This window comes from Tachypleus tridentatus, chromosome 3 (assembly GCF_004210375.1).
Source record: "Tachypleus tridentatus isolate NWPU-2018 chromosome 3, ASM421037v1, whole genome shotgun sequence".
Lineage (NCBI taxonomy): Eukaryota > Metazoa > Arthropoda > Merostomata > Xiphosura > Limulidae > Tachypleus > Tachypleus tridentatus.
The window spans coordinates 93,805,181-93,821,491 of NC_134827.1; the positions used below are offsets into that span (position 1 = coordinate 93,805,181).

Genomic DNA, 16,311 nt, shown 5'->3' on the forward strand with positions numbered 1-16,311 from the left:
TCCGGTGCAACTTAACAGTTTCGGATGTACCGGTTTACACAGCAACAAAATCGTTCCGTTTTTTTCATTCCACCGAAGGAGCAGGCCGAACCTGTCTCCTACTGTGTGTCAGTGACCCACAAATGTTTCCCTATCAAACAACTCTCAGGAACATCAATAGGTAGCCTTGACAGAGCGCATGCGTTCGGTTTTTGGATCCCGCCCTCGGCAAGAAGTTGCTTTTCTCATTCAACCGTCGCGTTCGTCTCACGGTCGTAGCCAGCCACTCACTTTCGTCCACCTTGACCGTGGTGCGCATGTCACAGTAGCCCACATTTGTTGAAAGATTACCGTAACTTCTTCATTCTGAAATTTGGTTCCACAACTGACGGCTGGTCCTTATCAACGCAGATATGCCAAGAGCGTTTCTTGTTCGTAAACACCGGTCACATTGGAGACCCGGTCCCGGAGGAACGGTCACTCCTCCACCAAGTCCGGAACAAAGTCGACTAAACGGCCAGCTTAGCCCAGTCCCAGATGTCGAGTATTCCACAGGTGTGTTTTTATATTTTAAATGTGAAACTCTTTTTGTTAAGAGAACCAACTGATACGATGCCTTGTAATTATACTGTATACTTTCGTTTCATTATAAAGCAATTATGTTGCACATTATACGTTTTGTAATTGGCTAGCATATATCATAGATTAACTATGATTCTGCAGATTGATTGGATAATTTGCTGTCGTCACTATGTATATTTTTGGACAACATTTTAATTATAAGAAACAACTGTAGCTTTTAACATTGTGGAAACTCTCTCTCTCTCTATATATATATATATATATATTTACAAACACATATTTACATTAGTTTTTTATTGTTATTTCACATTAAACAATATTAAATAAAGAATGTTAAATTATGAAATTCTTTTTTTTTGCCGTTGAAAAGGAAAAACAGGACTGAACTTAAAAACATTATTATGTGTTACTAACAGTTTAGGTATCTAATATCTGTTTACATTTAAAAGCACAAATGTTATAAATTGAATAATTTTAAGGAAAACGAAACATTAAATTCATTGTTTTATAACTACTGGATAAAACCGTGAAATATCTTCCATAACTCCTATACTTGACAGAAGGGTCGAGTGCATGTGTGTGTGTGTTTTTTTTTTTCCTTATAGCAAAGCCACATTAGGCTGAGTCCACCGAGTTTTCGTTTTAGTTTTCAGTTAGTCTACTAAGAGTATTTGTGTATTTTACATCAGAATCGTAACTGATTACCAGGGACAGTTGGTTCATCACGAATTAATTATATAATTCAAATATGCTGTTTCCACAAATATTATTTGGAGGATAACTTGAAGAAATCTTGTTTGATTTTTATTTTTAAGTTCACATCAAACTACATATTAGTTGCCACCTTCAAATGGAAAATGAAGTATCCATACGAAAAACTAGCTTAAAAATAAACATTTTAATGCATACATCTCTTCCATTACGAAACACGTCCTGAAAACGGTACCTGGTATATATTCGCTGGGTTAGCGGTACGTTCCAGTGCTTTTCTCAGCAGAAAGGGAAACTTTACACTTCCACTACCTTTCACGGCCAAGGTCGACTTGCTCGCATGCGCCATCTAGTGGTACATTTCGTTGTGTGCCGTTACTGGGGAGACCACATTCCTGTACACTATAGTTGATCCTGTCGAGCCAGGTACGCACTGGTTTTACGGCTTTTGCATCACCGTTTGCATACGCTACTACATACTAACGCAATTCATGATGTTAGAAAAACACGTAGGTTCAAGAAGAATTAATATGAATGAGTAAAAACCCTCTAACCCGAGCACTTTCGAATGGTGGACCTCACTTCTTCAGAGACAAACTGTGAATCAGAAAGAACTATCCATCTTTCGAAAGTGCTCGGGTTAGAGGGTTTTTATTTATTGCGTACTAATGTAATATAATCTTGCAAATAAGTTTTCCAACACAATGGATTGAGTAAGTGATTTTTACTGTTTGTCAGGTTTTTGCTATAAGTACCAAAGTCAGATGTAATATCTTGTATGTATTGTATTAAAATGCGGTGTACAGAACAATAAACATTGGATACCTCTACTCTGGTAATCCTGTTAGCGAGTCTTACATATTACGTGACATTATAAGAATGTTTCTTCTCTCTCTCTTCTACGGAAATTATAAACCTATGTTTTAATTAAATTTCATGTTGCGATTTACTCCGCGTGTTCGTTAAATAAAAAAAATTGCGAAAGTGTTACTGTATTCTATTATAATATGTATATTATAATTCTTGAGGAAACGTTTTTTCAAGAACGTTATTTAGCTGTCCTACTAGAAATTTTAGACTTATAAATAATACCATATGTCGTCGTTATGTGTTAGGGTCTGTATATTACATTATATGTCATGTTTGTACATTAAGGTCTGTATATTACATTATGTCATGTTTGTGCATTAAGGTCTGTATATTACATCATGACGTATTTATATATTAAGGTCTGTATACTGCATCATGTCATATTTGCACATCAAGATATGTACGGTGCATCATGCTGTCGTACTTGTACGTTAATTAAAATACTTATAATCGAGATATTCGATTAACAGGTAATCGAGTAACAGAAAAGTCATATGTTAGTTCTCCAGAACTAGTTAGTATGCATTTCGTACAAATTGTCTAGTGGGTTAGAGGTTTCTTTAGGTGATATACGAGGCTTTGGGAAGTGACCTTCATGGAAACTCAGCACTTTCCTCGTCCGTTATTCGAACAGTCACGTGATCACCGGCAACGGTGACCATGGCCTTCGGTGTAGCTCCGCTCACTTTCTCTTAGCCTCCTGCAGATTTCAAGGTGACCCGACACCGCCTGCAGGGGTACAGGTTCCCCTACTCCTGGAATTTTAAACCTGTTTTGCGAGCTAGCTCTCATGGTGCTGATTTCAATGTCAAGATTCTTACAAAACTTCTTTCACTTAAACGCTACAGTTAGAACAACGCTTTTTAATTTTATGTGATTTCCTCGTAGAATGACATTTTAACCCATTCAGAAATCCTGTCTCTTGGTTAACTAAATTAAACGAAACAATACGCGAGGACATCCGATTCTAAACACTAAATATAAAACTTTAAAGACATTCCACACTCCTGGTAATTTCTGGAATTCCTGGGTGACATTAATCTTTTTGTTCTTTAGTTAAAAAAACAATAACATTAAATTGCTGCTGTTAACGTCTACTTAACTCGTTATACTGTCTTATATTTTCAGCACGTTTTTTATCAATAACACTATGTAACAAATTTTTTACTTTTTCTTGTTCCTGGGCAGAAAGTGTTATTTCCTAATTCCTTATGCCTAAAGTAAATGGAAAAGACCTATGTTTCTCTTCAAACTTTGCTTTTGTGACCTGGGAGCGTATAACGAAAACATGATGGGAGACTATAGTTGGTGGCTGATACGTGAAAGTGATTTACGTTACAGTCGTAAATCTCAAAAAACTACTCACTTCTAAACATATTTGTATAACTTTAGTATAAATACATGTAAATCTTGATTCATATGTTGTTTTATTCAGACCTTATATAAATGAAAATGTGCAAAATTGCCCTTTTACATATAAAATATGTTAATATCTAAATTTCATTATCCAGGTCACAAAAGCAAAGTTTGAAGGGAATAATGGTCACTTTCTGTACTTTTACAACATAAGCAGTTAAGGAATAACACATAGTATTCAGGAACACAACTTGTGTTACATAGTGTAATAACACATACTATCCAGGAACAAAATTTGTGTTACATAATGTAATCGTTTCCTTAGAAATAAACATTTTTCGTCCAGAGTATTTTTACGAAACGGTAATCATTTTTTCTACTTCAAAAACTACAGAACATCATTTGAAACCAATCATACCTTTATGTTTTTTATACAGAAGCGCTTCACATTTGAAAATATAAGCTTATATTGAACTAATATTTATATAATAAAGTTGTAATAAATTTTATACTATCAAGCAAAACAAACTTGATCGTTTATCCGTCTACAAGTTTTCAATAATTAATTTCATTAGAACCCTAATCAAGAAAAAAAACAACACCCGAATAGCTAAGAGTCAGCGATAACTTTACGCCAAAGTCTTTGTTCGATTCTCCAGGATGCAGAGTTTTGTTTAGTTGTTCAAATAAACAAAAGTACGAAAACCGTGGCTAAATTCAATAATTTGTATTCTTTTTGGATTAAAAAAAAGATATTTGAAAACTACTGAACAAATACGTAACATTCATATGTGTTTCTTTCGTCTAAGTAAAGCATGTTAATAACAGCAAAAAAGTAGCAACATATTTCTAAGTCCAAAAAAGAAAAATGAAGCTGGCAAAAAAAGCAAAAAGTAAATTAGGATATCCTAAACTGAAGGCTATTTAACGTCTTTACAACGATAAAATGAGCGATGTCATACTTTCTCACAATAAGCTACTTGTAAAAATTACGATACGTTACTGAAATTTCTCACAATAAACTACCATTAAAAATTACGTTACAGTGCTAAAACTTTATTACAATAAGCTACTTGTAAAAATCACGTTACGTCACTGAAACTTTCTTACAATAAGCTACCAGTAAACATCACGTTATATCGCTGAAACCTTCTTACAATAAGCTACCAGTAAACATCACGTTATATCGCTGAAACCTTCTTACAATAAGCTACCATTAAACATTACGTTATATCGCTGAAACCTTCTTACAATAAGCTACCATTAAACATTACGTTACGGTACTAAAACTTTATTACAATAAGCTACCAGTAAACATCACGTTATATCGCTGAAACTTTCTTACAATAAGCTACCAGTAAACATCACGTTATATCGCTGTAACCTTCTTACAATAAGCTACCATTAAACATTACGTTACGGTACTAAAACTTTATTACAATAAGCTACCAGTAAACATCACGTTATATCGCTGAAACTTTCTTACAATAAGCTACCAGTAAACATCACGTTATATCGCTGAAACCTTCTTACAATAAGCTACCATTAAACATTACGTTATATCGCTGAAACTTTCTTACAATAAGCTACCAGTAAACATCACGTTATATCGCTGAATCTTTCTAAATAAGCTACTAGTAAAAATCACATTACGTTACTGAAACTTTCTCACAACTAGCTACCATTAAAAATCACGTTACGGTACTAATAATCTACCAAAAATTACTATCTTCTTCAAACATCACACCGAGTTCCAGCACCATAGTTATGAACAAAATTGTTCGTTCCAACGAAAAATACCACCAATTTATTTTTGTTTGCACAAAATAGCTGGAACCAGTGACAATTGATGTGAAACTAGAATAAATAGCTGTTGTTGTGAAACCGGAGTTAATAACTGTTGTTATGATGTCAGAACAAATGACTCTTCTTGTTTAGCTAAGGTAATTGACTGCTGTTGTGAAACAAGAGTAAAAACCTGTTATTGTGAGGCAAGGGTAAATGGTTGTTATTGCGAAGTTGGTGTAAAATTATTATTATTGCGAAGTTAAGGTAAATGACTGTCATTGTGAAGCTAGGATAAATAACTTACTGTGAAATTAGAGTACATAACTGTTATTGTGAAGGTAGGGTAAATAATGTATTGTGAAAATAGTGTAAATACTGTTATTGTGAGGCAAAGGTAAGTGAATATTATTGTGAAGCTAGGATAATTAAGTTATTGTGAAATTAGGTTAAATAACTGTTATTGTGAAGCCATGATGAACGTGACTAGAAATATAACTTTGTAAATGATTGCATAGAGTTATTGAACAACATACAATCCTTTGTATGATCTTCGGTGTAAGGTTACAATCACGAAAATAAATTGAGTCATCAAGATCTTATTCTTAATGATTAGCGTTTTAAAGCTACGGCAATGAAGTGCGTCGAATTCAGTTAGATTAAAATAGACAACTATCAAACACGTCGTTAGCAGATAAAATATAATGAATTAGGTTTCGTCAATAATCGTTCTCTGATTAAGAAACCCATCTGACATCTGCCCTCACTGCAGCTGAATATTGTTTGTGTGTGTTTTTCTGTTATTATAGATGGACATTACTCAAGAGACAGGTGGCCAAGGTCAAGTACCTCTTCCACCCAACACCATGAGCAAACACCACCGGTTTCCCCCAATGCAGGCATAATTAGGCCTTCTTCTCTTGCCGTCTCCGTAATCCAAACACCTGTCGCGTCGAAAGCTTCTATAAAGAATCCTGTCACGGGTGGAACGAACAACGGATCTCCAGCCCAGGGCATTTTGACTGCTACTCCGCTTCGGTGGCAAGACGAGTGCTCCTCAGCATCGACACAGGTCCTGAAATGTCCTAAGTCCGACGTCCGACCACCGTCCGAAGTCCAAGCTTGGCCTCGCTGCGTCTCCCGGTCTCCTGAACTAGAACGAGGACAACGAAGACCCGAATCTCATTCCCCATTCTTCAAGGAGCACGAAGTCTCGCGACTGTCAGATGATGACCCACCATCTCCTACAGATAGTAGCCACTCCATGGATTCTCTCAAAGTACGTCTGTCTCTCTTACAACAAAGGGTAAGAGACGTCATTTTCACTCTAAATCTACTGTTTACACTGTCTCTCTTATTCTACGGTAAGCACCTTTCCGGGTTAGTAACATCAATACCTAACCAAAAAGCAGTATCTTACTTACCATAAACCAATCAAACTGGTCAAGTTTCTTAACAAAAGAAGTTAAAGAACGGTTTGTGGAAAACTGTACATAATACAATCATTTTGTTATATATTACGTGCGGATCTCATGGTCTATCGACTAACTGTTCAGTTGAACCTGGACAGTTAAAACGGTACTTTCTTAAGATAATGTCGAGAGTTGTATTTACCATTACCGTAAAACTAACTTATTTTCTTTCGTTTTAGCTTGGCTGGTCTTGCGATATGCCGGTGGAGTTTGTCAATGGTGGCCACGGGATAAAAAACCCCTTCGTTGAAAAAAGTCAGGTGGAGGGAGGTCCTCAAGATTTGAAGTCATCTGTAGTGACGTCTACACAGGAGGATAATAGCAGGTAGGTCTGGCAATAGCGGGCTCATTAAACTATAGTACTGACTATATAAATAAAACAACATCGACTTTTAAGCAGCTAATCTTGTTTCTAACACCTCATCAAAGAAGCTCCAACATATTTTTTATTTTATTTATGGCAGTTTATCTGTTTATCGTTATTTCTTTTGACCTATATATTTGTGTTTGTTAATCTGTTTTTCTCTCTATTGATTGATTGTTACTATGTATTATTTGTCGTAAGTTTATTATTATATAATTTTAATCACAGACAAGTTTTAAATGACACGGGTGTTTTTGTTTGTTCTTTTAACAGGCTAGCTTGTAAAGTCTGTGGCAAGGCGTTTAGTCTCCAAAGACTGTTGAACCGACACATGAAAAGCCACAGTAACGTGAAGCGGTTTCTCTGTACGTTTTGCGGGAAAGGTTTCAATGACACGTTTGACCTGAAGAGACACACACGTACACACACAGGTATGTACTTGAAGAGACACACCCGTACACACACAAGTATGCGCTTGTAGAGACACGCCCGTACACACGAACACACAGGTGTGCAGTTAAAGAGACACACCCATGCACACACAATTATGCACTTGAAGAGACACGCCCGTACACCACACAGGTATGCACTTGAGGGACACGTCTGCGCACACACATATTACTTGAAAATTGCACAATCGTACACGCAAGTATGCACTTGAAGAGACACATTTATATGCACACATACAAACATATGGTACCTGATAATGCACACTCATATACGCATGTGTGCACGGGTGTGTGTGTGCATTGAGAGACGCACGTTCGGGTGTGTTTACAGGGGTTCCACAAGGTGGCCTCTCATTGTCTTCCAAACGCTTTGCTTTAATTCATAAAGAGAAAATGATAACTTACCTTAAGATTTTGACTTTTTAAATTTATTAGTATCTTTCGTTCCATAAAAAAACCCACTCAAGTAATACTCTATTACTGAGCTGGTTGGTTGGTTTCAAGTGAGACCATATTGATGTCTTCAGCGTGTTTGTAGATTTTTCGCTGTCTCTCCGGAGAACTTATTAACGAGAACTAGTAATTTTAATCTGTTTCAAACAGAGAAGCCGAAATGTTAAATTTAAACTGAGTTTATTTTCGTGTTTTTTTGTTTTCTCAAAAGACAGTCGAAATTACAAATAACGCTTACAAACCCGGTATGTGTTTTTACCGAAAATTCTTATATCTTTTATAAGTTACATAAGTCTTGAAGAAATTATGTATGGGATATACGACAGAGGAAAACAGTGCAGTAACAAAGTTGACTGTATTCCAGATATCATAGAAAAGCTCAATTACTTTCCTTTATATTACTCAGGTGGAAAGTTTACAAGCCAATATATTAGGATTACATCAGAGTAAAGATGACATCATTAAACGTAATAAAACGGGATTATATTTTAATTGGTAAAGTTAACATTGTGGGATTACTTTTAAAATAACGCAATTAAATGTATTAAAACATGGTTATACTCTAATCAGCAAAGGATACTTCAATATCTGTCACTCGAGTACATAGCTGATAGCTATTTTACCGTTCTTTCTCCAGGTGTCAGACCTTACAGATGCGCTCTGTGCGAAAAGTCTTTCACTCAACGCTGTTCTCTGGAATCACACACTCTAAAAGTACATGGAATACAACACAAGTACGGTTACAAAGAGCGGAGGACCAAGGTGTACGTGTGTGAGGAGTGCGGCCACATCACGAGCGACCCAGAAGTCCATTACGTTCACCTAAAGGACAACCACCCGTACAGCCCGGCTCTCCTCAAGTTCTATGACAAACGCCATTTCAAATTTCCTGATGGTGTATTCCCGATCGGTCTCATGCGCGTGCACTCATAGAGAACACCGAAATTCGAAAACTAAACGTTTCTCTCTGGTGTTTGAATGTTGGGAAGTTATTTTTAAAACCGGAAATATTTTTGTCGAGTTAAAAACAAAACAAAACATTTATATTAAAATAACCAATATTGTACAAAGGTTAGACTGTGATAATTTTTTTTTTTTAAGAATCAGGTAATTAACTTTACTTGTGTGATCAATATATATACATTTTAACAAGGTATATCACATCGTTTTGTAAATAATCGGAAATTTATTCAGCTTTAAGTACATGTGTTTGGCTATCATGCACTGCGCGATCACCTTCTAAATATTGGTGGGTAAAATTAGACTTGAAGGATCTCTCTGTATTCCTACTAAGTATCTGTGTGTGTGTGTGTTTTTCTTATAGCAAAGCCACATTGGACTATCTGCTGAGTCCACGGAGGGGAATCGAACCCCTGATTTTAGAGTTGTACCAGCGGGTGACATCTATTAAGTACAAAACAGACTAAATTATTTTAGAGGTGTTAACATTTAGAAAAATACAGATTTGTGTGAGAAGTATGGAAGTCAGTTGTTTGTACATGTTATTATTTTTGTTTGTCTGTAATATGTGATACGACCATAATAAAAATTAAAAGCTTGGGTAATTGACTTACGTCACACTGAATTCCCCAGTTTTTAATAAGGAGTAATCCATGGACAAAATTCGTAGCTCCATAACAAACAAAATTACGTTTTTCATTCTATATACACGGTATATGACGACAGTGTTTGAAAAACATAGTTTAGGATTATGTTTAGAGTTGATATACCATAGTACCAAAAACAGCTGAAGCTTTGTGTTAATAGTTTTGTTATGTACATTTCAATGCTATAATACCACGAAGACACATAAAAAGTAAATTTTTATGAAGTCTGTATGACCGCTAATTCGTGTTTTAAAATATACAAGCTAAAGCACGTGGTCCCAGTGGCGGTAACGTTAGTTAATCTAGTAAAAATACCTGTCTCCAGTGAAGCGAAACGCTTAAGTTAATTTATTCATTTAAATTATTTCATAGACTTTAAAAAGTCTAATTGTGTTACACTACTGGTTTCGCTCAGAGCCAAAGCTCTGAGCTACTTAACGTATCCACTGTGAAAAGTAATTCTTGAATATTTCAGACATGCTAACAACCTCTCAACAATAACATACAGTATATCTACATTGTTATTATTTACATTACGTCACATTTAACATCAACATTGTACTTGTTTTTATGTCGTTTCAAAAGTAAACGTTGAGCTTCGCTTGCGTGCACAGCTTTTCAAACACAGCGCGGGAAACGAGTGACAAACGTACGCTCCAACAGAGACACTAGGGTTCGCAATATGTATAAAATTGTTAAAGTTTAGATTCTGCAACAACGAAAATTCACTGGTTAAAAATTAGATTCTTAAATTTATACACACTTTAATTTTATAATGTCTCAAAATACAGTTAAAGTTTATTTCTTGAACTGGACGGTTAGCTTATTTTTAGAGAATTTGCTTTGATTATTTCTTATACTTTTAAATAAACATTCAAATAGCGCAATCTATATATTTTATATTCATATATTATTCCTAAAATAACTTATATTAAACACTTGGGGAAGTAGTAACTGTCTTACCACGAGAAATATTATGCTTTTCCAGTTATAACAATCTATGGTTTTCTGGAAAAATAAAATCCAAAAACAAAACATAAACTACGAAGAATTATATAAACTTTGCGCCAACTTGGTTAATATTTATGCGATCAGTGAAAGGGAAAATGTTACAGTCGGAAGACCGCGTCTCTAGAGTATTGAATAAGGATTGTATTTGTACATTGGTACGAAAAAATGCCAAACTTGTAATTATAGACATTTCAACTTAAACAGTTCTCAACTCTTTGTTACATACACAGTAAAATATCCATTGTATTATACATATATGTTAAACACTTACTTTGTTTTTTGCCACAGGTAAAACTGAAAACAGAATCTGTGACGTAGAGGCCTAATGCATTGTTTCATTGACTGTATCCTCAGCTGAGGATTTCAGTTTCGCCTATACAAGAGGGTCTGGCGTGGCCAGATGGTTAAGGCTCTCGACTCGTAATTTGAGAGTCGCGGGTTTGAATCCCCATCATAGTTAGCGGTAGGTGGTGATGACTAGCTGCCTTCTCTCTTGTCTTACATTGCTAACTTAGGGACAGCTAGCGAAAATAGCTATCGTGTAACTTTGCGCGAAATAAAAAACGAAACAAACTTATACAAGGCTCATGACAACTACTTCGGTCAGCAAACTAATAAACATATACCATTAGGCTCCTTATAGTGGTGAAGTGTATATAATTTATAAAGGATTTTAGGTCCATTTTACTTAATAATATAGTAACCTAAATTAATTTTAAGTATGTTAATGATATTATGACATTTTTGTCGAATTCAATATTCGATATAGCACAGCGGACAAATTATTTAATCATAGTGTGTGTGTGTGTTAAAGATGTATTTTTAACCTCATCAGAGGTTAAATTGTATAGAGAACTGGTAATGTAGTGCTGGTGTATTAGTTAGCGTGCCAAAACTATTCACCAGAGGATTCACGATTCGCGTTGTCGAAAAACATGGTCCATACTTTAGTTTAGAGTTATGGACCGCTAAAAAAGTAATAATCAAATCCCATTATTCGATTAGAGTAACACAACAGTTGGCGGTGAGTGTTATTGACTCGCGATATAAGTGCCATGCATAAAAAATAAAATAAAGTTCCGGAAGTGTTATCGTTTATCAACACATACAACATGTAGTCCAATGACGCCAACGAAATTTAGAGGTTTTTTTTCTTTATAATTAAGTTGAAATACTTTCATGCGGTGATTCATAACAGAAGAAGAAAATATTTTGTCTCTGAATTGCTATCCCCAGTAGTTCAGCGTTAAGTCTAAAGGCTTATAACGGTAAAAACTTGGTTTCGACACCTGTGATAGGCACAGCGCAGATAACTCATTGTGTAATTTTGAGCTTAACAACAAACGAATGAATGTTTCAAAATTTCGCTCAGAGCTACACAAGGGGCTATTTACACATATTCGTTCCTAATTTTGAACTTATAGACTTGATGGAAGACAACAATTTAACATTCTTTGGCTACTTTTTTGACGTATCTGTTATAAAGAACCTATACCTCCAGAGTACAGAACGTATGTATATGACAAATGGTTGCGAATTATAAATCATATTCGTAGTTCCACCACTATGACCACGACGGGGTCATTTTGTCCAGCAATTTGAAATACATAAAAGATAGTCTTGAAAAATAATACTTCATAAAGGAAAATGTCCAATCCTATACCGGAGAGACGGGGGAATTATAATGGTTGTACATCTACAATTTTAAATACAATGGATATATATCTTTTGTAACTTATCAATCTAAATACGTGTTTATGGTTTGAATATACGACTATTTTGCATCGTAAAGAATTGCTATATACCTTTTCCAAAAGCGATAAATTTTCAGTGATATCATACTATCTACGTAACGTCAAATAATTTCTTATATATGCCGTTCCACCACGACTTCATATATGTTGTTATTGTCATGTAACTTACTGCCTTGCATAATCAAAATCGTTTTAATATAACATACTCAACCCTCTGTACTCTGTTGTTTGTGGCTCAATATCTACACGAATATGAGTTAATAATTTGTCCTTATTTTATATCAACAACACAAAAATTCATATTAATCGATATTGTTCGTTAATATTTAGAAGTAACGAAGACGTTTTTGTTATTATTCATCAGCAATGTACATGGGTTCTTCAATGTTTTCTATTGATTTAATGTCAGTATTGAGGATAAGGACTTTTTACGCTAAACATTGGAGTTTTGGTATGGTTTGAATTTCGCGCAAATTTCTAGTGTAAGACTAGAGGGAAGACAACGAGTCATCACCATTCACCGCCATCTTTTGGGCTACTCTTTTACCAACGAATAGTTGGATTGACTGTTAATTATAACGCCCCCAAGGCTGAAAAGGTGAGCATGTTTGGTGCGACTGGGACGCGACCATCAGATTACAAGCCGCACGCCTTAACCCACCTGCCCGTGCCAGGCCGAAGGTCAATAACTAGAAAACATAGTGCAGATATTCTCACATAAATATTCTACTCTTTCGACTGTACAAGGAACAAAAGATGTTTGGTAGTAATAAAATTTTATTCAGCTTTGTATTTTAAGACCAAATAAATAATATATGTGTTAGAATACAAAAATAATAATTAACATTTATTCACCACATAAGTGTTTTTAAACACTGGTTCTATAACGTTGGTAATAGTAGGCCTATGGGTAGTCTAATTTAAGCATTAGGTCCGAAACGTAAACATAAAGTAAGGCTTACCTTAAACACTACTTAAATTTTATTTTGCTTTTGACTACAACTCAGTATCATAAAACTTCTGAATTTAACTATTTTGCTGGGCCTGGCATGGCCTAGCGCGTTAAGGCGTGTGCTTCGTAATCTGAGGTTCGCGCCCGAGTCGCGCCAAATATGCTCGCTCTCCCAGCCGTGGGGGCGTTATAATGTGACGGTCAATCCCACTATGCGTTGGTAAAAGAGTAGCCCAAGAGTTGGCGGTGGGTGGTGATGACTAGCTGCCTTCCCTCTCGTCTTACACTGCTAAATTAGGGACGGCTAGCACAGATAGCCCTCGAGTTGCTTTGCGCGAAATATCAAAACAAAACAACTATTTTGCTGTTATAGAGAGAAAAAAAAAAGAATAAAAACAAATATTTCCAACAAATCAACATTAATATTGTGCATTCAACGTGAACACCACAGTTAGCTGGAGAACAATCAGGTAATAGTTTTTTTGCTGAGCGACGTTATATATTATTCAGCACTACCAAACAAAATGAGTGTGCAAGTGCTCTTTGTTGAGCGACAAAGAACATAAGCCATTTATGGTTAGTTACAAACGTTTTTAATCATTGTTCATAAGGGATCATCCATAAATTATCTAACGTTCACTCGAGGTGGGGTTAATTTGGCACTTCGTTACCCAAACATTACATAAAGGAACAAGGTAATTCTATTTGTTACGTAACGCATGATTTAAAAACTAATTATATAATATGCTTTTTATTCTGAAAAATATGCAGTATAATCACCAGGTCGCAAGATTTTCAATACAATCACTGTGTTGTTTGTTTAATACCTGCATTCTAGAGATATGCAGGGAATATAACATTCCAAGTTTTATCTGAATTCATTCTCTGATTTAGGTTAATCGTAGATATCTATTCTTTATAATTATACAAGTTCGTAATATAGAAGTAGAAAAAACTATTACATCAGTTTTGCTACATTTTTATTACCGAGAACTAGTAATGGTTGTTCATTTTCAAATCAAGACTATCATATGTTTCACACATTGCTTTATGAATGCTAACTCTGATGTCATTGTTTGAACATGTTTTGGGCGAATATTACTTTATGGATGTTCCTTAAAACAATACAAGTAATTTTACTGTTCTTGGAGTAATGTAAGTTTTCGTTATATTTAGTAAATAGCATAAATATATTATTATTCATTGGTACGACAAACAGTTTCATGATTTTGTATTTCCAACGTAATGCATTTTTTTACTGCCTCTTGTTTTGTCAGTGATAATATTGAGGGATTATAACATTAAATTTCTGGTTCGATCCTTACATTGGATACAGCTCAAATAGGACTTCCCATTTGATCATGCTATCACGTATTAATAAGTTTTATACAATCATTCGTAATTAGCTCGGGTCATTACTTCATCTGGATACGCATGGCTTGGCATGGCCAGGTGGTTACGTCGCTCGACTCGTAATCCGAGAATCGCGAGTTCGAATCCCCGTCACACCAAACATACTCGCCCTTTCAGCCGTGGGGCGTTACAATTTGACGGTCAAAAGAGTAGCCCGAGTTGGTGGTGGTGGTGATGACTGGCTACCGTCCCTCTAGTCTTACCCTGTTAAATTAGGGACGGCTAGCGCAGATAGCCCTCGAGTAGCTTTGTGCGAAATTCAAAAACAATAATCTGGATACGCATTTAATAATTCAATATAAAATGTTTTTTGCGGTACAAATAAAACCAGTGGCGTATTTAGGTAGGGGATAGAGGGGACTCAGCCCCAGGGCCCATTGATAATTTTATTCTATGTAAAAGTACGTGGGATGTAAGACCCACAAAACTTTAAATCCGCCACTAAATAAATCTGCGAGTATGTGATGTTATACTTTTTAAGGAAATACGTTGTTTACCAACTTACCAGAGATTTTGGACTGAAGCCAGGAATATTGCCACTCTTTCGTAGCCAAAGTTTGTTTCTTTGTTGGCGTAATTCCATGTGTCAATGTTTTAATTCGATATGTCAATGTATAGGTTCTTCCGCTTTTTTTAGCACGTTCACAACTAAACTCTGAGTAAAAAAGAAAATACGTCCAAAAGTTAGTTTTTAAGACAGACTTATTTGATAACTAAATTTACAGTCAAATGTCAGATGTAGAGTTTTACAGTTAAACGTGATGTATCAGATTGTTAGTTAGTTTGTTTGTTTGTTTTGTTTTGAATTTCGCGCAAAGTTACTCGAGGGCTATCTGCGCTAGCCGTCCCTAATTTAGCTGTGTAAGACTAGAGGGAAGGTCATCATCACCTACCACCAATTCTTGGGCCACTCTTTTACCAACGAATAGTTGGATTGACCGTCACATTATAAGTGATTCAGAAGCTACTGGTTTATTTTTTATCTCTGTTTTTCAATGATACTGTGCTTTATCATTAGCTTATTCGATACTACAGCAACGAATCAAAGTATCATATCTTTCTGTCAAGAACATAGTTTTCTTGATATGGTACAATGTGCCACGTTTATTAAACAGAGCGAGCTATTGCTTGTGCTGAAATTTAAACACCTACGATTGAAATATTAATGGTTACTCAGGCCAGAAAAAGTGTTACTTTGCGATTAAAAATTTTCAAGCTTAATAGCTGCCCACCAGTACAGGTTGTTCGTGTTTTTAAACCTTTATATGTGAGTGCCCTGCAACAAGTGACAAAATTCATGTTTAAATACAATATACACATAAAAAAAGAGAAGAAATAAGTAGTGAATGTGAGTAATAACAATGTGACGACAAAGATGTGATCACTTTTACAAAGTCTGTGGCTCTTGAGTAAGTGATTCTATAACAATGTGACGACAGAGATGTGATCACTTTTACAAGATCTGTGGCTCCTGATTGAGTGATTCTATAACAATGTGACGACAGAGATGTGATCACTTTTACAAGATCTGTGGCTCCTGATTGAGTGATTCT

At 35.4% G+C, this 16,311-nt stretch overlaps 1 protein-coding gene across 2 annotated transcripts; it reads left to right on the forward strand.

The window, feature by feature from the left end:
- Positions 1–219: 219 nt before the first annotated feature.
- ovo (transcriptional regulator ovo) lies at positions 220–12,612 on the forward strand. 2 transcript variants are annotated; one of them, XM_076495729.1, is made up of 5 exons: positions 220–534; positions 6,093–6,589; positions 6,935–7,080; positions 7,393–7,550; positions 8,659–12,612. In XM_076495729.1, exons 1-5 carry the CDS (start codon positions 393–395, stop codon positions 8,952–8,954), a joined length of 1,239 nt encoding a protein of 412 aa, XP_076351844.1. In that variant the 5' UTR covers positions 220–392; the 3' UTR covers positions 8,955–12,612. The 2 variants fall into 2 exon arrangements, with proteins under 2 accessions (XP_076351844.1, XP_076351845.1); XM_076495730.1 differs by having other exon boundaries at positions 222–534; positions 6,093–6,562.
- The last annotated feature ends 3,699 nt before the right edge of the window (positions 12,613–16,311 follow it).

Coding starts and splice junctions, on each gene's coding strand:
- ovo (XM_076495729.1), top strand. CDS start 393: ATGCCAAGAGCGTTTCTTGTTCGTAAACACCGGTCACATTGGAGACCC. Junction 7,081..7,392: donor ACACAGGAGGATAATAGCAG/GTAGGTCTGGCA, acceptor TTCTTTTAACAG/GCTAGCTTGTAAAGTCTGTG. Junction 7,551..8,658: donor ACACACACGTACACACACAG/GTATGTACTTGA, acceptor TTCTTTCTCCAG/GTGTCAGACCTTACAGATGC.